The sequence below is a fragment of the Anopheles bellator genome, chromosome 1 (assembly GCF_943735745.2).
Source record: "Anopheles bellator chromosome 1, idAnoBellAS_SP24_06.2, whole genome shotgun sequence".
NCBI lineage: Eukaryota > Metazoa > Arthropoda > Insecta > Diptera > Culicidae > Anopheles > Anopheles bellator.
In genome coordinates, this window is record NC_071285.1 from 47,831,032 (window position 1) to 47,850,749 (window position 19,718).

Genomic DNA, 19,718 nt, shown 5'->3' on the forward strand with positions numbered 1-19,718 from the left:
CGCGCCTTCCACCACCAAGGAGCGGAACATCTTACCCGGAAGCTCGCCGAAACGCTCTCGGTTCGGGCGCACACCCTCCGACCGGAAGTACCGCTGATCGGGAGCTCGGGGGGGGGGAGGGTAACCAAACAAGGAAACCGACCAAAAAAGGAGGGCGCGCGCGCGCGAGAGAGAGAGAGAGAGCATAATGTGGGCAACGTTCGAAAAGGCACGGCATGGCCACAAAACACGGAGAGCAAAAGGCGAAGAATGCCCCGTGAGCCGAAGCGTCAGCCGCACCCGTCAAATAACCTACATACACAGGGTGGCATTCGCACACATACAGGACAAGGCAGGACCCACAGCCGGAGATGGTCCGCGGTTGCGGATCACCGTTACATCTCTCGCGTTCAGCGCGTTCGGCGGGCCCAAAATGGGCTAATTTGGCCCGCTGAGCTTCAGGAAGGGGGGAGGGAAGGACACACGGGACGCACGGGACGATGTGCCACCCAAGTTCCTGGCCACTAGCTCTCTCGGACTGTTGGCGAAAGGACCGTGCGAGCGAGGATTGATAAAAAGGAACTTATCGCGTATCTCAACTCACGGAGCGAGAGAGAGAGCGAGAGAGAGTGCGTGCGTGCGTGCGGGAGAGAACTGGCCCTGCGCTCCGCCGTGGGAGAGTATAGTGGAGCATATCTCGTGACATCAACATGGCGCTCGGATCACCGAGGGACACACGACCGACCCGACACGACGGCGTCCGCGCTGGTGGCAAACTAGATAAATAAAACTATTTATACTCTCGCCGTGGACGGACGTCTCTGGCTCTGGCCTCTGGCACTGACGCACCTCTGACGGCTCTGTGTGACGACCGACGGGGACGCAGCAGACCGTGCCGTTTCAGTGTGAGCATTCCTCATTCGTTGCCTTCCGTGTGGACGCGGTTCCGGACTGTCTACCCAAGAACCGGCCGTGCCGTCCGTCCGAATAAACCGGGATCCTGTGCCAAGGATCGGGCGGGTGACAACACTTCCTGTCACAGTGGCCGCCGGCCACACGGGAAGCGTTACGTGCGTTACGTGAATGGCGCGCGCGCCTGTCTGTGTGCGTGCTTGTGTTTGTGCGGTGGGGAAGGTGCGCCCCGTTTTTCGGTTTATCCTCGATCCCGGACTCGCGGATTTGGCGTCACCGAAAGTGGCGTTCCGCGTGACGCAGCTGAAGATCCGCGGAAGACGACGGACGCCCTCTTGGTGGCCATCTTGGGGTGGCCATCGGCGGCGCCAACTTTTCTCGTTCGACCGTTCTGATTTCTGCGTTGTGTTGGGTCGTCGTTGTTGGTGGAGACGCCCCGTACTTCAAGGACTTTGCAGCAGAAGCTAGAGGAAAGCGCAGTAGGCATTGGCACCGTACCCCGTGGGGAGGTTTTTGGTGAGGTTAGGAAAAGCCCCCTCCGTCGCAGCGAGTTCTGCGGCGAAATTCGTGAGTCGCTGTGGGCTTACTTGGACCGTGGCCAAGTCGCCGCACCCGAAAACGGGAAGCTGTGGTCGATGATGGGACCAACTCCCTCCATCCCCGCTGCTGCTGCTGCTGCTGCTGGTCGGACTCGGGATGGGCATCTTCCAGGCGCTGCGTGCCGAGTGGGTGATAGAGTGAGAGCGACCGAGTGAGAGAGCTGTGAGAGTGAATCCTGGGACTGGGAGCAGCAGCAGCAGCAGCATCCCGGAAGGGCGACAACCACCGATCCAGTGATGACGACACGCCGACACGTGAGAGAGAAAGAGAGAGAAAGAGAGAGGGACCGGATGAGATGAGGTTCGCTCTTTGGGGGGTCGGGAGGGAGGAGATGCGAAAATTACATAATATTTTCGTCCTTAATTGACAATTGTAATAAATTATACACCAAACGGGAGAGATCGGACCTATCCGGGTGGACCTGCCAAGAGAGAGAGAGCGTGTCGACAGAGAGAAGTAGAAAAACCAAGAGCGACCAAGGGAGAGAGAGAGAGGATGAGAGGCTGTAAGCAAACAGGTGGGGCAGATAATTTAAGGTGCGAACTTCAGCAAGGCGTCCCTTTCAATATATTCACCACGACGACGACGACGACGAACAACAAAACCCAACCGCCCAGTGATCAGTGACAGTTGGCGTTCTGACAGCAGGATGCGTTGATTGTGCTTGGAACGCTACCACATCGTAGCAAACGTTGGATCGAGCGCAGTGCTTGGTGTTTCCAGCGAAAGCTGGGAAGGGATTTTGGGGCGCACATTCAATAATGCGAAATATCCCGTCCACAGCCAGGCGGAAGCAACCAGCTGTAGTACTGCTCCCTGCTCTGGTGTCTGTGTTTGTGTGATGCCTGTGTCAGTGTGTTTGTGAAGCGTGTTAGTGAGAGGGTCTGGAAAGGATTCGATTTTGAAGAAAAAAATAACCCAAAACCAGCCGAAAAAATCGAACGAGCCGAAGAAGAAGTGGAACGGCCATCGGAATAGAGGTGGAGGCCACTCCCAGAGGAAGGTGATTTGTGGCGCTGCGGATTGCGGATGCAACACACGGCGCACGGCGACGGTACCTCCACCAGCACCAGCACCGGAACCCGAAGCTGCTAATCCAATAAAACGGGCTGCTGGGGGCAGCTGGGGGCATTCCATTGCCTGGCGGATCCGATTACACACAAGGAGAGGACTCACATTTCGGTAACGGGCAGTAACAGTCACGGTGAGTGTGATTCGTTTTGTTGATGTCCTATCCCCCCACAGCCCCGGTTTGGGGCTGTTTTACGATTCGGTACCGGGGTTGCCTTGGCCACCTTGGCCAGGGGGGATGGGACCGTAATGATAATGCACGGCGATTAGCACGGCACACCGGGCACACTGGTAACAGACACTTTCACGTCGAAGCCCCAGCCAGTTCCGGGTGAAGAAAAAGAAGGAACACGAAGGAAGAGATTACGGGGACGGTAGTGGTAATGGAAAGTAACAACCGATCAGGCCAATTCGATGATGCCAAGAAACTGCTCACGTTTGCCGAGGTTCAACACGAAGATGGACTTGGATTCCATTAAATCGAACCCCAGTTCAATTGTTTGAGTCGGGCTTCGCTTGCTTTAGGCATCCTTCCATCGATGGTCGCTTATTTGAAGGTTCGGATAGGTTTGGTGTGATGACACTGGCCACCAGTCTCTGCAGTAGTTTCACACTTGCCAGTACCTCGCGTAGTCCGCCAATTGATACACTTCGTTTGAATGGAGCATTAGTAGGGCAAACACTCCTTTTTTATTAATCGTAGAAGAACTGCTTAATAACCTAATGTAACTGAACAAGATTAGCCCGGACTGTAAGATGTCGACGATGCATTGGGTGTATCGGTTTCAGTAGATTATCAGTTGTAGTTTTATTTTCATTGCCAGATTGCTGAATATCGATCTTTTGATTGCCAAGCCAGGTGGAATTCCGTTTCTATTTGTGGGTGATGCTGTTCCAGGGCAGTCTATTGTTCCCGGCGTGGCCAGTGTATGTAGTTTCTTCGGTGACTAGAGATTCTATTGGTAAAATGTAGATACGTTTAATGTATCGTGTTTTTTTCTGTGTCCTCTTTTGGCTCCCTCCAGGTTTAGGTTTTTCAACGACCCGAGACGCTCGAGGCGACGGTCTTCAGCCTTATTGGAAACTCTTATTGGATGCAAAAAGGTTTCCAACGAGGCTCATTTTTATACAATCGGTTCCATTCGATGGTTGTTTGTTCAAGGTGTTAATACATTTGGAAGATTCACTTAAACGATACAGGGGATACAGGGCGCATATACTCGATCTGACATTTCAGATTAATGCCAAATTGTTAGCGTTTATGTCAAAACGTTTATGCCCCAGCGGACACGTAAAAACCGTTAGCAAATACTTTATTTACAAACAGAGGATAATATAAGTTCGTATTTGCTGGTACAGCAACAAAATTAAAAAAAAAACAGAAAAAAATATTCTGAAATCAATTTATTTCTTTTCGATTTCTATTTTCTCGGACCAAAAAACGCGAATGTGACGACCGAACACGACCAAAACTCATTGTCTCAAAAATGCTAGATTCGTTCGAATAATGAAAATACCAACATTTGGCAAAGAAAGGAGTTTTGGAGGTTTATTCGGACAGCCTCTGTTCAGACGAAGATCGCCAAAGTCCCCTAATAAGCGGACCATGTTCATGTTCCTTGTGAGCTCAAACGACACCATATCTGGACTGAATTACTGAATAATTAAGAATTGGACGTTGTTGGATTGTAAAAAACAGTCAGTAACAATGCAAAATGGCACTTCAAACACTTGCCCTTTGATTGGGATTAACATTTTTATCCGCGTTGGCCCCTCAAATCAGCATCCTGTTTTTACCGGGCCCCAACACTTCGGAGACAACGCTTAGGGGCGCACAAAGTTTCCAAATCAGCCCAATCAATATTTGAACTTCAATACAAATTAACTGGCTCACTTGGCGCCCCAAAAACGTTGGCACATTCAATGTTAATTAGACCGATGGCCGAGTAGGACCACTCCATCGCCACCCCCTGTGGGGGGGGGGGGGGGTGGTTTGACGGATGCAAACCCATTCCGGATAATGGACATCGCTGTCCCGGTTGTCTGGTCCCGGTGGCCAATTAATTAATCATTCACCGGGCCGGGCCGGGCCGGTTGAGCAAACATAACTTCCAGAGCCAGCGGGGCCAGCCGATGGTGGGTCAATTTGCCCGGCCCGGTGACAATACGATGACGTTGAGTTGAATGCTGTGTAGCGCCCGGTCTGCTGAAGGTGTCTCGGGTTCGGCTCATTTCCCGTTCGGGTCGTTGGGAGTCGTTGAAAAGTTGAAACAATTTGCCAGCAAACGACATAACGGATCAGAGCATCGGACATAAATGGGACGGGCGAGAGAGTGAGCGAAAGAGAGAGAGAGAGAGAGAGAGAGAGAATCCCGTGCGGACAAGGGTTGGACCGAAAACAATTTGCCCACCGTGACAGGACGTTCGCCGACGGACGTGTGGGGAGTACCTGGGAGGATGGGTGACCGGTGGGTGTTGGCGCACGGAACCACGGGCGACGCAACATCGTTCCGTGTGGCAGCCCCGTTTTATGTGACTTCTTCTTGCGTGACGCTTTGGGGTGCGGTCCGGACACGTCACCCCAGCCCGGTGGGTGGCACCGCGGAAAACAGGAAGCTCGCCGGACGTGGACAAGAAAACAGGGGCAGCTGAGCCAAGGCAGCGATGCGCCAACGCCGCGACACGCCGAGGACGAACCGAGCGAAGAGTCAATCGAGTCAAGAGGCTAATGGAAGGCTGCGCTCCGGGTGTGGGGGGGCCTCTCAGCGGCGTGACCGTGTCGAGTGTCCTTTTTGTTCCGTCCTCCTTGCTGCCGAGGAGCGCTGCACCGCAGCTGCAGTTGCCGGTCGCCGGTCAGTTAAACGGTTTTCTAAGAAAGGCCTCTTCTGCGCGACGTACGTCCGTCATTCTTCCGTCTCCTTCCGGTGGGTGGGTGGTTGCTGAAAGGACTCTCGCAGCTCCGAAGACACTCTCGTCTCGTCGAGTGAGCCGATGGCATTCGGGAGTCGGAGTAAAACCCATCGGTACGCTGGCCTGGTGGCCAAGGTCGGGCGGGCTGCTGGCGCGTTTCGTTCCGCGACGGAAATGTAGGTCGAGGACGCAAGAAGTGGCTGCGACCTACCACCCGCATTGCCCACGTTTCGCTTATGCAATAAGGTGCCATGCCGTGTGGAGTGGATTTTTGATCGCCGCAAATGTGCGCTGCTCCGAAAATCACGCTTCCAACTGCGGCTTTTTCGGAACCGGCGCTTGGGGTTGGGTCCCGTAGAAGACGGTTCCAGGCTTCGTTAGTGTAATCGCATTGCAAATGTGCAAGCTGCAGCCGTGCCCGTGCGGCACATCAGACGGAACCGCCGGAAACTATGCTCTTGCTGCTGGCGGTCCTTTGGCGGGTCCATTGGCCACTCCTAACAGCCACTTTTGGCATTTTCGGTGGGCCGGAGTGGGAATTTGAAATGATTACTTCCTCATCTGATGTGCTTACCGACGGGGTTCCGGGAGCCTTTTTTGGTTTGGGAAGACCGTGGGATCGTCTGCCAACAGCGGGCGCACAGGAACGAGTGTTCCTTTTTGGTTTGCTTTGGCGACACGTTCAGTGGCTTACGGGTTTACAAACAATAGACAAGAGATCTTTGGGATTTCGAGGCTTCGAGGTGAGGAAACGGCACTAGCATTTGATATTCTAATATTTCGGTCAATGATGGAAAATTACAGAGATAATACTTGGAACTGGATTTGTATAACGTTCCCCTAAACCATCAGCACGCAAAGGATCGCTCACGGATTGACGTTCCATTCCACCTATTTGCTTTAAACAATTTTTGCGATGTTAATCAATTTACTACCTTAAGTCCCAGGCAAGTTCTTGGATTGTATCTTGAACCAGTTTTACTTTGTGTGCAGGAGCATTGCCATGGAGTAAAGTTACCTTACGTGTCTTCTGACCCATTTTGGTAGTTTTCAATTAATGCAGGGTTCAAATTGATCATTTTTTGTCAGAAACGATCTTTATTAACGGGCTCATCAGGAGCTTGTGGTACATTACACCTTTCTGGTGGAATGATTTTTTTTCTGTTAAGATTCTCAAAATGAATCTAATGTCCATCCCCAATCACGATCGGATGAAGCTTAGCTTTTGTACCTGGCGAGCAGAATTTCTGATTTTGTGTTTCGATTTGCCTACCGTTTTTCGTTCAGTTCGCATTTTCCAATCTTTTGCAGGATATGTGCATGGAGATATAGCGTATTGGGACACATTTAGCTGATCTGCGAGTTGCTGTTGTATTTGAGTGTACTTTCCGTCAAAAGTTTTTGTAGTTTAGCGTCCTCGAAATCTTTCCTTGTTAAATCCAAATCGCTATGTTTAAATTTTTTAAATCGCTTAAAGCACTGCAAATTTCCAAAAGTTTAATCACCAATAAGCTTCGAAAGGCATTTTACGCAGTGTAGCAGTTGTCTTCAGTGGGGAGCAGAATGATTCCACCGCAAAACTTTTTTTTCAGGAACAAAAGCAAACTAAATGTTTTTTTCTATCATACATAAAATCATTTGCCTGATGTCAAAATTAGGCAATGGTGCCATAAAATCGTAATTCGGAGGACCAAATTGACAGCCAGAGCTGTCTGTTTACACAATCTACTTTCATGGGGTTAAACCTGATCTTTTCCCACAGACTGACTCTCGTTCTTTCTGTCCGTTTCCTTTGCAGCAATACCCGCCAATTCATGAAATGCTGTTGCAGTAATAGATCGTCATGCTCCGTTTTGTTCAACTCCTGCATACACCTTGAACCCGTAAGTTGTCGCTGGTCCACGCGCGTTCACCATCACCATCGACCACCGCATTTTAACCACTAATCTGGGGAGTTTCGTCTTGTTGTTTTTTTTTCTCATAGAAATTTACTATCCACCATGCTGTGTAATGATATTTGATCGTCTTGTGTGTTTTTGGCAAACGGTTCTTTGTTCGATTTTGGTTTCGTTTGCAATCGGCTGAATCGGCGAAAGTGCATCTGGAAGTGCATCCCTGCCGAACGGCTGCCGGTTAAGGGCTTCCAGCTGCACCCCATCGGTTCACCGGTTGTACTGTTCCAAATTTGCCTCTCTTTGTTCCGATTGTTGTTCGATCGCCGATCGTAAACATGAAGCTTGCCCAAACTGACCCACTCTACGAGTGCTACTGTTCTCTTTGCCGTTCTACTTACTGTTCGTGTCTTTTCTTTTCTTTCTTCCTTTCTTTTTCTGCTACTTCTGGTTTTCTGGTACTTCTATTGCTGTCTTGCGCTGCTCGGTCTGTCTGTGTGTGCCTCTGTGTGTGTGTTTTTTTTTCATCTGTGTTTCTCAATCTCACTCAATCACTCTCTGCGCCAAGCGCTCTCTCGCTAGGCGCTTGCCACATCATCCGCATCCGCGTCACGATCACGATCATCGATCATTGCGTCAGTTTTCGGTTTTTGTGAATGAATTTTCGGTTTTATTTTTAAACCACCAACCACGGTGTAAGTGTGAACTTAGGACCCGATTCTATTGCTCCCGCAGTCGCAGTGACGCGTGCTGACCGTGCTGAGCGGAGATTGAACGGCAAAACGGACACAACCACAACAGGGCCAGTGGAGTGAAACCGAAGCGGATAATCTAGTGTGCGAACGTTTCTGTGTGTCTGGCCAGTTCGGACGGTAAATGAAGTGTGTCGTTTACGAGAGTTTCACTAGTTTCTGGTGTAGTTTCCGCAGCCGTTTTTTCCTCGTTCATCTCGTCACACATCAACCGAACGCATCCATTCTCGTCGTCACATCACACGCTCTCTCTCTCTCTCTCTCTCCTTTCTATCTGTCTTTTCTCTCTCTCACGCGAGGCACCTCATTTCACTCCAGGACTCCAGGAGCGAGTGCAGTTGCAACTGCAGCGCCGCTCCCGGTCCCGTGTTAATCACCGTGTTAATGCTCTCACCATCATCACGTCCGCGTAGTGTAATTTCATTGAATCGGGATGTTTTCTGTTGTATTTTTCCTGTTTTCATTACTAGGGTGGGTCCCGAGCCGAGTGTACACATTTTTAGTGCAAATAAAATACGCTCACACGGGGTTATGTAAATTAGCGGTGAACCGCCCGGTCACCTCGTTGCAACTCACTCACCACCTACATCCTTCATAACGTTCACATTGTTTTATCGTTCACCTTCTCGGTGTATGTGTGTACTTAGGAGAATGTGTATGTGTTTGAAACCGTTGTAGACAGAGTAGCTAGTCGTTGTTAACACGAACCGTTTGAGTCTCCCACTTGTAGAGCAGCTCCTCCGGTTGTGGGCAGGATGTGAAATAATTGGGTATAGGGGCAGTCGTCGTTGTTTGTTGATTATTGATAACGAAATTGTCTTCGCTATGCCTAATTGAGGTGTGGCCCATTTATGGCGCGTTCTAAAACTCAAACGGATGGTAGTCCTTGAAGCGGCTTCAACTGAGCGTTGCCTGTGGCTTACTGAAAACAACCCGAAAGCCCTCGCGAATAGAGTCCCAGAGCCAGTGACCTTTGACTGAGTGCTGTAAACATATATTGCACTTTCGAGACGCGATTATGGCTTAATTCGATTCGACCGCCAACTCATCACGACAGGCACCCGGGGCGCTGCTGACAATAAACGTAGCTCTCAGTGTGTTCAGTGCACAATGGCAAACAATGGCACACCGTGTGAACATTCACAAATCGTCTCGAGTCGTCTGGGACACCCGGCGATGATTCGATTACCAACTTTCGCCCCCACCGTTCGTGGTGGATCTAATTAAATTAGAGTTCTTCGCGCATCAACAGCTAATCGTTATGATTTCCACCCACCCAATAGGCGGGTGGGTAAAGTCGATCGCAGGAAAAGTTGCACAATATCAATTACTGTGCGGGCGCGAGGCGAAGTTGATGCAAAGTCAAGTGTAATTCATCGCCGTTCCCACTTCCCCTTCGCAGCTGGTGGCCGGTAATTTGATTAGTGCAGGGCCCCTTTTTTGGTGTGGCAAAAGAAGGATGCGAAAGCGATAAAACTTGTAGGCTTCGCAGACCCAGGGCTCGTAATCGACGGCCCCAAACCGATTGCAGGTGCAAGGGTGAATGGGAAGTTAGGGATGGTTTGCATTTAGAGAGGATCCCTTGTACGGAAGTGCAATCAACTGCCCAGCCCAGCGGGGTTTATTGTTTCTCGTCCGCATGGCCACAGTATGGACCGAGCGAACGGGTGGAGTCCCCATCGTGAGGGAAATTCGTGAATGAAATTTGTATTTACTGCACCACCGGCCAGAGCGAGAGCGCGAGAGAGAGCGAAAGGATAGGAGAGCATTCGCTGGCAACGCTGGGCACAGCGAAAGCTCCGAGTCCGAGGCAGACCGAGCTTTCACGCCCACCTCACCTTGTGAGCTGGAGTGAGCTGGAGTGAGCTGGGCTGCGTGCGCCACCAGGCGACTCCATTGTTTCGCTGCTGGGCAATTGTAGGGCACTGTACCACTCTGTGTGGCAGTCATCCTGTCGGCAGTCAATGGGAAGGGCGCATACTCACTCTCGCCCACAGCACATGTGTGCATGCGCGCGTGCTGGCAGCGGCGGTCACTGATCTCACGCATCTCACTTCGGCATATCTCACGCTCACCACCACGCGGGTAACTCACCTCGGTGGACCGCCTTCGGGGCGCAGCATCCGTCGCCCCAGCAGGGACACTCTCGGCACGGCACGGATCCTTTCTCCGTGTGCGGCCGAGTGCGGCGAGTGTCTCGCAGATTCTCGACGCGTGCGGTGCTGCTCGTCGCTCGCTCGGCCGGACGGGCCAAATTATTCCCAGAGCCACAGAGTCCGTTTTTCGCCAGAGGCCACGCGAAGCCAGTAGGTCCAGCCAGCTCTCGGATTCTGCCGGTCCGCAAAAGTGTCCGGGATCGTGAACCGGATCGAGTGGAAAAAGATGGAGTGTGGAACGGTGTCCGAGTCGGAACGGGTTACGGGAAACTAGGTTACGCCGTGTTCGTGGCCGCCTGCGCCGACCCCAACCCCCTTGACAATCAATCCGCGGAGGGCAGCGGCAGCATCATCGCCGTCAACGCCGTGCGCTGCGTGGATCGATTTCGGTGAAGGGAAAAGGATTTTTCAGAGTCCTGGGTGTTTTTTTTTTTCGCTTCTGGCGCTTAGGGCTCCACTTTTGCCACGGCAAAATGGGGACATGAACTCAGGGACCACAACACACAGCGCGTGAGCGCGTGAGCACCGCCCCGTAGTGAGCTCAGCGTAGTGAGCGCCGAGCGGGGATGCTGTGAGTGAGCACACGGGGAACGCTGGATGGTGAATGCTCGCTCGCCTTCTCATCGATCGATCGAACGGTTGTGGTGTAAAGTGTACCCCTGTTTGCGTGGTGTCCTGTGGTCCTTTTCGGTGGTTTGGATAATTTCCGCACGTAAAAAAGCGGTCGCGTAACACTCGCGAACGGACCGCACAGAATTGGTGTATCCCTGCAGAGGACGCGTGAGAAGACCGCCGCACAGTAGTCCTTCCGCCGTTCTGTGTGTGACAGAGAGAGAGAGAGAGAGAGAGAGAGTCGGCGTGTGACGTATTCGGGTGTTGGTTCCGATTTTTTTTTCTTATTCCTAGCCTGTTTTTTTATGTCCCGAGGTCCGCAAACCACAGCAGGATGCAGCCTTACGGTGTCGACGTTCGCAATTGACTTTCGGTTCTTTCCTGTCTGTTCCCGGGTGGGGGGAGGGTGGCCAGTGTTTATGTCTCTTGTATTGTCTCACCCAGAACAAGAAGAAGAAGAAGAAGAAGAGGGGTGAAAAAGAGGAAAATTCGGAGACGAGATGGGTGTGTTTGGCGCATAAGTTTCTTCCCGTTCTTCCGCTTTTCAGTCGTTTTTCGCTGTTCGCTCATCGTTCGCTTTCTCACCACCATCAGGCACAGTGCAGTGAGAGCGGCAGTGGCGAGTGAGAGCGCCTCAGAGCACCGAGAGAGAGAGAGAGAGAAAGTGATTGAAAAGTGCTAAAATATTACACACATACACAGAGAGGAAAAGCAAGAGGCATTAAAAAGGACCACTGTGCCAAAAAGGATGCTGGCGTGTGGAGAGAAGTGAACACCCAGTTCGATTTCGGTACTGCGGGCCGCCCGTGGCCAAACGGCGTAAGAAGCGAACCGAAGGCGCTTTTCCGACCACAGAAAAAGAAAAGGAAGAAGAAGAAGAAGGCTAGAAAATGGGAGCCAAAGGTAGCGTAGAGGCCGCGAAGATGAACGCCGATGGCTGGGGCCACTTCGAGGTATGTTTCCAACGACGACCACCACCACCACCACAACGACGACGACGATGACGACGATTATCCTTAAGCCACCACCCACCACCCCCCGACACGCACACCACCACCCACCCCGATTGTTTTCTCGGTTCTAACTCCCACCCCGCCCGCCTGTTCTAACAACAACCAACCTAAAGAGTCCTTAAAAACGGGAAACACCGAACAACCGATCGGCGGCTTAAAATCCTCGTGCGTGCGTGCGTGTATGTGTGTGTGCGCGCGCCCGCGCGCAAGACCCCGATAAAGACCCACCCACCCTGGCCTGGGGTGGCCTGGCTAAATAGGAATCGAATATGAGCTAACGAAAAAAATGAAAAACATTAAATCCCCGAAACACTAACAACAACAATCACAACAAGCGTGCCGGGCCTGTGGGGGATGGCCACAACCTCTGCAGGATGCTGCCGTTGGGTGTGTTGGGTGGAACCACGCACGAAGTGGGGCGGACGGTGGAGTCGCGTTTAGTGTACAAAGTTTAGTTAGCCCTCGGTCTTGAGTTTGTATTCTTTTTTGTAGTTCCCCCCCGGGGCCCCGTAGAATCTCTGACGCTGTGGCTGCGCTGTGCGCTCTGTGTAGGTGTTAGTCTATTGTTTTGCGTGCTGCGTGCTAGAGACAGAGCGTTTAGTTGCCGCTTCGCAAGTTGCCCCCCACCGGGCAGGGCGGAATGACGCGAGCGCCTCTCTGGATTCCGGACCGGACCGGTGGTTGTGTTATTGTTATTCGTGTGCTCTGCGTGTGCGTGTGTTGTTTGTTCTCGGTAACAGTAAACATTCGTTTCCGTTCCGTTCCGTTCCGTTGAGAAACCCTTTTTCGGCTTTTTCCGATCCTTTAGCGCCCGTGTAGCGTAGTAGAGTTGCCATTTGCTACCATTCTTACCATCCTGCGCGTAGTGTACATACATTGTAAATTCGTCCTTTTCGTCCGGGGCGGGGACCGGAGACACGGGCACACGACGTACAGAGAGAGAGAGCGAGAGAGAGAGAGAGAGCGAGAGAGAGAGAGCGAGAGAGAGAGTGTAACAAGTATCACCGTAGACGTAACAACACCTCAACATGGTCACCAACACTGAATCGACTCATCTTCGTACTCAAAGCAGCAGCAACTCCAATACACAGACACACATACATACACACCCACACACACACACACAGATAAAATTCCTTTAAAAGCGGGTTTTAATAAAAATTGTAACCTCATTAGCTTCAGTTAATCCTGCCACCCATCCATCATTCCATCCCATCGCTCGCGCCATCTCTTCCCCCCGCGTAGACCGTGTAGGGGTCCTTCCCCCCCCCCTTCCGGGAGACCCCCCTCGGGTCACTCCTTTCGTTCCATTTCGCGGCGCAACTGTCAACCCGCGAGGCTCAACCTGAATTTACAACCGAAAAAAAAAACGGAAGACGCGGATACTTCAGGAGACCTCCAAGGAGGAACCGGTTCCGGATCGATCCGTGAGCTAATCGCACGCCTTGCGCTCCCGTCTGGCCCCGTCCGTCCGTCCGTCCGTCTGTCTGTGTATGTGTGTGCCGCTGAAAGGCTGAGCAGCATTAAATATAAATTTAGGTCAACCGTTCGGCAGACGCCTGCGATCCTGCGAGTGAGCGAGACAGCCCGATCAGGGCCGGATCAGTGGCCATGTCGACACCTTCGGACCGTGCTCTCTCCCCCCCCGCGCCGGTTTTTGATGAAAATTAAAATTAATATTGTAGCCCTTCGGGAGTCGCCGGAGCTGACTCCCGACGGACGCCGGCAGACGGCCGGGGTGGTGGAAATGGAACGAATGGAGTCCCTGCAGAGTCCCTCGGCCACTAACTCCACCCAACCCTCTAACCCCCCCTTCAATGCACGGAACTAAAACCGGAACGGAAGTCCCGTGTGTGTTACGGGTGTGGCCGTTCCGTTGCACTCCCCGCCCCCAGGAATCCCAACTAATGGCGGCCACTGGCTCCCCCCCTCTCTCTCTCTCCCCTCGTTTATGCAGCGTGGCAGCCGCCACTACAGCCACCGGCACAATCAGCGGTCCCAGTCGTTGAACCGCGGCCAAGCTCTTTCACGGGCCGATGTCAGTGGGATGTGGTGACAGCAAGGAACCTCAGGTAACGCGTCGTCCCTTCTAGTGCGAAGTATAGGGTCCTAATCCTTGTTGCTACCTCCCCCCCCATCCACCCGCAGGAGGACAGGCTGGGTGCCCCAGTTGCGCGATGGGCAATAAACTGAGCTGCTCGTGTGCGCCGCTCATGCGGAAGGCGTACCGCTATGAAGACTCCCCGTGGCAAGCATCCCGTCGGCGGGACGGCCACCTCCTGAGGTAAGGTCCTGAGGCGTACTCGTTCGTGGGCGTGATCTGATCCATCCGAATCCACCCGCGCGTAGGTTGTGGGCCGAGGTGTTCCACGTGTCGGCCAGCGGGGCCGGCACGGTCAAGTGGCAGCAGGTGTCCGAGGACCTGGTGCCGGTCAACATCACCTGCATCCAGGACTCGCCCGAGTGCGTGTTCCACATCACCGCGTACAACAGCCAGGTGGACAAGATCCTTGACGTGCGGCTAGTGCAGCCCGGCACCCGCATCGGGCAGGCCTCGGAGTGCTTCATCTACTGGAAGGACCCGATGACCAACGACACCTGGGGCCTGAACTTTACGTCACCGATCGACGCCAAGCAGTTCCGGGAATGCTGTGTAAGTAGGGCCTCTCTCACGCTATCTCTCTTTCTCTCTCTCTCTTTCTCTCTGTCTGCTCTTCAGTGGAATGGTTGGGTTTGCCTCGGAGTGCGTTCCTAGGCGGTCGTTGTCCTTCTCTCTCTCTCTCTCTCTTTCACTCAACTCTAAGTCTGTCGCTATCTCTCGCTCTCTTTCGCTCTCTGTGCCCCTTTCGGTGCTATTCGGTGCCAATCAAAATGTTGCACTATTATTTGTGAGTTATCGTGAGCCTCGCCCGACCCCTCCAGGAGGCTTCACTCTGGGGCCCGCTAGGGCCCATCATCACCCTACCCAGCTCCCGCGCCGCCGCAGCCTTTGTCTGCCTTCGTCATACCCCTAATAATAGTGCGACGTTTGACAGTCGCCTTCTTTCAAATTTTCACGAAAGGCCTCCTCAAGCTACTCACTTAAACTTGATCCACCCGGGAAGGGCAAGGTGAAGACGAAAAGGAAACCGCTCAGCACCCCGGCCAGCCCGTCGCGGGCCCGCGAACCGCAGTGCACCTGTATGACCGCCGAGCAGTACGCCCGGATCCGGGCCCAGGACCCACGGTACCGGGGTAAGACCCGTACGAGCACCCCCCTCTTTTCGAGACCTCGTTCTTAACCCCGGGCCCATGTTTCCCCCCCCCCCCCCCGCAGGTTCTTCGACGCTACCGAGGGCCACGAACCGGGCCACGGAAACGGAGACGCTGCGCAGCGAGAAGATTGCGACGGCCACCTCCAGCACCTCACTGTACGACAATGTCGGAGCGAACACTACTCAGGGAAACGCGATCAACAGTCAGGGTGAGGACGTCCAGCAAGACCCGTGCCAGTTCCCACCCCTCTGACCCAGTTCCTGAACTCCCCACAGATACGGGCCACCGGCAGACAAAGTCCCAGGAAACGAGCACGATGACCAACGTCGGTACGGTCACCGCGGCGGCCGTCACCCAGAACCACGTGGGCTCCCAGATCGGGCAGGACGAGTCGGGCGGTGGCCAGCGCCAGGAGGAGACGTCCAAGTCGGAGGGCACGCAGGCCGGTGGCACGCTGCAGCAACCGGAGCGCTCCACCAAAACCACCTCGACCGGAACAGGCACACGGACGAAGGACTTTGGCGAGGACATGGTAGGTTGGTTGGGCGGTTCCCAGTCAGCAGGTCACGGTATTGATTTGCCCCGCTCTCTCTCTCTCACTGCCGTAGCCTCGCGATCAGCATGAGATGCACCACAACATGATCAACAACAACAACAGCAACACGGCCAGGCGCAACAAGTCGAAGAGCACCGAGGACATGAATGTTGGTTAGTGTGCGTGCGGGGAACCCCCGGGGAACCAGGAGTGGGTACGGAATTTTCCGGAACTCACTATCACACGCTTTTCCACAGACACGTCGACCATGAAGCGCATGCTGAAGCCGATGCCGAGCGCCGAAAGCCCGGTGACGTCACCGGAGATGGGCCGGCGGCGCTACAACTACTACAACTCCGCCACCAACACGCCGCACACGCACCAGCACACCATTCACAATGCACATATGCTCAACAACAATGGCACCATTTCGCGCAACGCCAGCCAGAGCTCGCGCTTCTCCGGCTCAAGGTGACCCCCCCCGAACCCGAGACCCCGAGGTGGAACTCAGCTCACGTGTCCTGTCTCGCTTTCAGATCATCGCACGAAATCGGCCGTGGGCACCAGCATGGGGCCCGCGGGCTCTACCTGGAGCTGGAGCGCGAGCGCAGCTGTGTGGAGGGCTCCCCGCCATCGGATAATGTGATGTTCGACAATCAGTGCTACGCCACGACGCCCAGCTCCAGCAACGGGAACTCGGACCAGGACCAGCCGCCGTACGGGCGGCAGAGTGGGCGACACTCGCGCCACCACCAGGTAACAGTGGAGCATCCCTGAGCTTGAGCCGTTCCACTAACCCGCGCCGTTCCATTGTAGAATCCTCCGAATGTGACGCCGACTCCCGGGTCGCCCACGTCCCGGCTGCTGCTGGAGTACGAGATGCACCTGCGCAACACGCTGGCGAAGGGCATGGACGCGGAGTCGTACAGCCTGCACACGTTCGAGGCGCTCCTGTCGCAGAGCATGGAGAACCTGGAGCTGGCGGAGAGCTTGCCCGGTTCGAACCAGCGCAGCCCGTACCCGATACGCCGATGTAAGTAACGGGACAGGCACAGTCGGTTGAGGTTGTCAACGGATCGAGAATGAACACCAAGTCTAAGGTGCAGGGCTAACAGATGATCTACGGACGATCTGGAAATCTGAACGAAACAAACCCGGGTCGAAAGACGAGCCATTGTTGAAGTGATTATGGTCCGTTCTTCGCCATTCGCTCATTTAATTGATCGATAGAAAAGTCAGGTTTGGCCGACGATTTCCATTCGATTTTCCACGATCCAGCATAGCGAGAACGACAGTGTATATAAAATATTGTTCACTCGGCTTAAAAAGTTCAAAAAGGAACTAACAACATACAAGTCTACAAGTGCTACTCTAAATTATGCTGTAATTATAATTATGCTAAATCTGTTTCAACGTTCTCATCTCACTTGACTCTATTTTCTGGCCTTACTTTTATAGAAATCGGAGATCCCGTTTTTAAGATGAGATGTGTTGAACTGCACTAACGCCCGAAACGCTAAAACTCTGACAGTAGCTGCTCTATTGAGATATTCGTTAAGTTTTGGCTTTCTACTTTATACCTGACATGGGACACGTTTAATAAGTGCTGCCAAAGAAACGGGATCGAATGAAGGCTCCTTTCGTAGCTTTTAATCCACGTTTTCCTCAGAAAAAATAGTTATAATTTTAAGTTTTTATTTTTGATTGCTACATTTTTGTAGAAACTTGAGTGGCAATATTTGTAACACTAAAAACCTTGAATCAAAGAAAATTTCCAACGTGCCGACGTTAAAAAAAGTATGATGGAATGGCAAACACCTTTTATTGCCTTAAACTGCGTGTTGATATGAAATCATATTATGGAAAAATTGACAAACTTAATACAGCAATCTGGATTAGAATCTAAAGCAAGAGTATTTATAGTTTTGAACAAACTTCAATGATTCGGCATTGACAATAGATTGAACAGCACGTATTAATTAAAATTGTCATTTCAATTAAATTTTAAACAGAAATTCTACAATGATATTTATCTCGTTGTATTTATTCAACGATTTGCAAGGCTCAGGTAGAAGCAACAGTGATTATTGCATCATTAAAATTTTGCTTCAAAAGGGCTTCATTAACTCAAACTAAACCTGCAACAGTTACTTTCGAAGATGAAACATTTAACTTACGATTGAACACCTCCGATCAAGCCATTACACGTTCTCAATGGCTGCCTCAATTGAAGCACTAACATTTTACTATCACTAACATTATCGATCATTAAACATCATTCGTTAATATTGTCCTTTGAATTGGTTTCGGGGCTGCCCAAAGCTCTGCCCAATCTTAACGCCCCTTACTTGGTCACCTTCGGACCACTCATCTAAACGTACGATTAACTTCCGAACTCGTTAATCCAACAACATTACAGCAATCCCAAGGAACCCTGGTCCATTGCTGTGTGCCCAAACGTATTTTTGGCTAGGTTCCAGCCATCTGCCTCATAAAAATGACGACCTAGAGCAAGGTATTAAATTCGAGCCCTGAGCCGACAGCCAGGACATTAATTAAGGGACCGTTAGGCCATAGCCCCTGCATCAATTCGACCCAACAAGGAGCGCCCCGATTCCCTGCCGGGAGAACTTCCGACGTAACACTAACCGAAGTTTCCAGGTAGCGATCGGGATCGACGGGCGCCAGCAGCCAAAAAGGAGTTGAACGATTTGAATAATTGATTGAATTTAATTTGGGCACCATTTTTTTAAGCCGTGTGTGCCGTTGACACTTTGTCGGCTGACGGCTGACGGTGGGTTCCAGGAAGGTTGCCGGGGGTTCAGGAAAATTACATTCTTTCGGTCCACCGTGACGTCACTAACGCCCCGTTCCCTGTTGCGTTCTCCATCCATTCCGCAGCCGGCGCTAAATCGTCGACACTTCCGTTGCCACACCGGCTGGGCACCGAGCGGCCAGTGACGGTGCGGGAGCGGGACCGGGATCGCGATGGCTACTACAGTGACCGCAACGAGTTGATCCGGGAGCGCGAACGTGACCGGGACCGCGATCGGGGCTATCTGAGTGACCACAACTCGAAGTAAGTCAGGTCGGGTGGGGTGGGGTTCGGGGAGTGTTCTGATCACTAATCGGACGGTTCCGCGCCCACAGCTACTCCGCCACGACGCGGTGCGCCTCGTGCATCGGAGAGTCGGCCCGCGCCCAGTGGTTCCGCCACTCGGACGGTTGGCGTTCCGGGAGCTCCAACTTCGGATCCGGTTCCGGGCTGGGGCTCGTGTCCTCGCAGAGCACAGCCGGTGGACCGGGTGGCGGTGGCGGCGGCGGCGGTGGCCACAAGCGCTCGCCCTGGGACTCGCTACCGTCGTTGCGCCAGGACTCGAGCCTCAACGATTCCGGCTACAAGAGCAACCGAGCCGATTCCTTCGAGCAACGGTAGGTAGAGGCGAATGTGAAGCGGGGGCGATTAGGACGCTACTTATCGCTGCACTCCACACACATACAGGGGCGTGTTCGATCGGCAGGACAGCTTGCGGTCGGATTACATGAGCGACCGGGAACCGCGGTACGGAATTGTGCAACAGGCGTCCATCGACAGCACCGATTCGCGGCTCTGCTACTTGACATCGTCCGAGGTGAGTGCCGCCATATTGTTTTCCCTGTTTGCTAATCCGAAAACGATTGACTATATTGGCCCACTGAAGCCGCCCACTTCACGGTGCATCGCAAACACCAATATTATGAATATGAATTCCACGATGCGAAAGGCTTTGGAAACATGATTTGAAATTCTCCGTCTTTTTATGCGCCTAAAGTTATGCAATCCGTTGAGCCGTTGCGTTGAGATGGCAAAATAAAAACCCCATCGCTACAAACGGAGGGCCGCTGAACACGGCGAATGCAACATTCCGTTAGATTGTGCAATGGCCACAGGAAATGCCATTCCTTTCACCGACCTTGGCAGCATCGTCCCATTACACGAGAACCCCACTGAGGCTTCTCGGGCCGCCAGCATCAAACCGATGCTCCGCGAT

The 19,718-nt window shown here is 52.8% G+C and overlaps 2 protein-coding genes across 2 annotated transcripts in view; both read left to right on the top strand.

Annotated features, from left to right (window-relative positions):
* The first annotated feature begins 11,774 nt into the window (after positions 1 to 11,774).
* LOC131205536 (uncharacterized) lies at positions 11,775 to 13,953 on the top strand. Its single transcript, XM_058197666.1, has 2 exons — positions 11,775 to 11,837; positions 13,855 to 13,953. The coding sequence occupies exons 1-2, from the start codon at positions 11,775 to 11,777 to the stop codon at positions 13,951 to 13,953; spliced, it is 162 nt and encodes a 53-aa protein (XP_058053649.1).
* A 121-nt stretch (positions 13,954 to 14,074) lies between these two features.
* Positions 14,075 to 19,718, top strand: part of LOC131205504 (protein still life, isoform SIF type 1) — a 60,152-nt gene continuing 54,508 nt past the window's right edge. Inside the window, exons 1-12 of the mRNA XM_058197624.1 lie at positions 14,075 to 14,181; positions 14,247 to 14,550; positions 14,933 to 15,131; positions 15,214 to 15,360; positions 15,428 to 15,684; positions 15,761 to 15,860; positions 15,945 to 16,158; positions 16,224 to 16,443; positions 16,504 to 16,720; positions 18,589 to 18,766; positions 18,838 to 19,119; positions 19,190 to 19,319. Coding sequence (XP_058053607.1) covers positions 14,075 to 14,181; positions 14,247 to 14,550; positions 14,933 to 15,131; positions 15,214 to 15,360; positions 15,428 to 15,684; positions 15,761 to 15,860; positions 15,945 to 16,158; positions 16,224 to 16,443; positions 16,504 to 16,720; positions 18,589 to 18,766; positions 18,838 to 19,119; positions 19,190 to 19,319 — 2,355 coding nt within the window. The remainder of the gene's footprint in view (positions 14,182 to 14,246; positions 14,551 to 14,932; positions 15,132 to 15,213; positions 15,361 to 15,427; positions 15,685 to 15,760; positions 15,861 to 15,944; positions 16,159 to 16,223; positions 16,444 to 16,503; positions 16,721 to 18,588; positions 18,767 to 18,837; positions 19,120 to 19,189; positions 19,320 to 19,718) is intronic.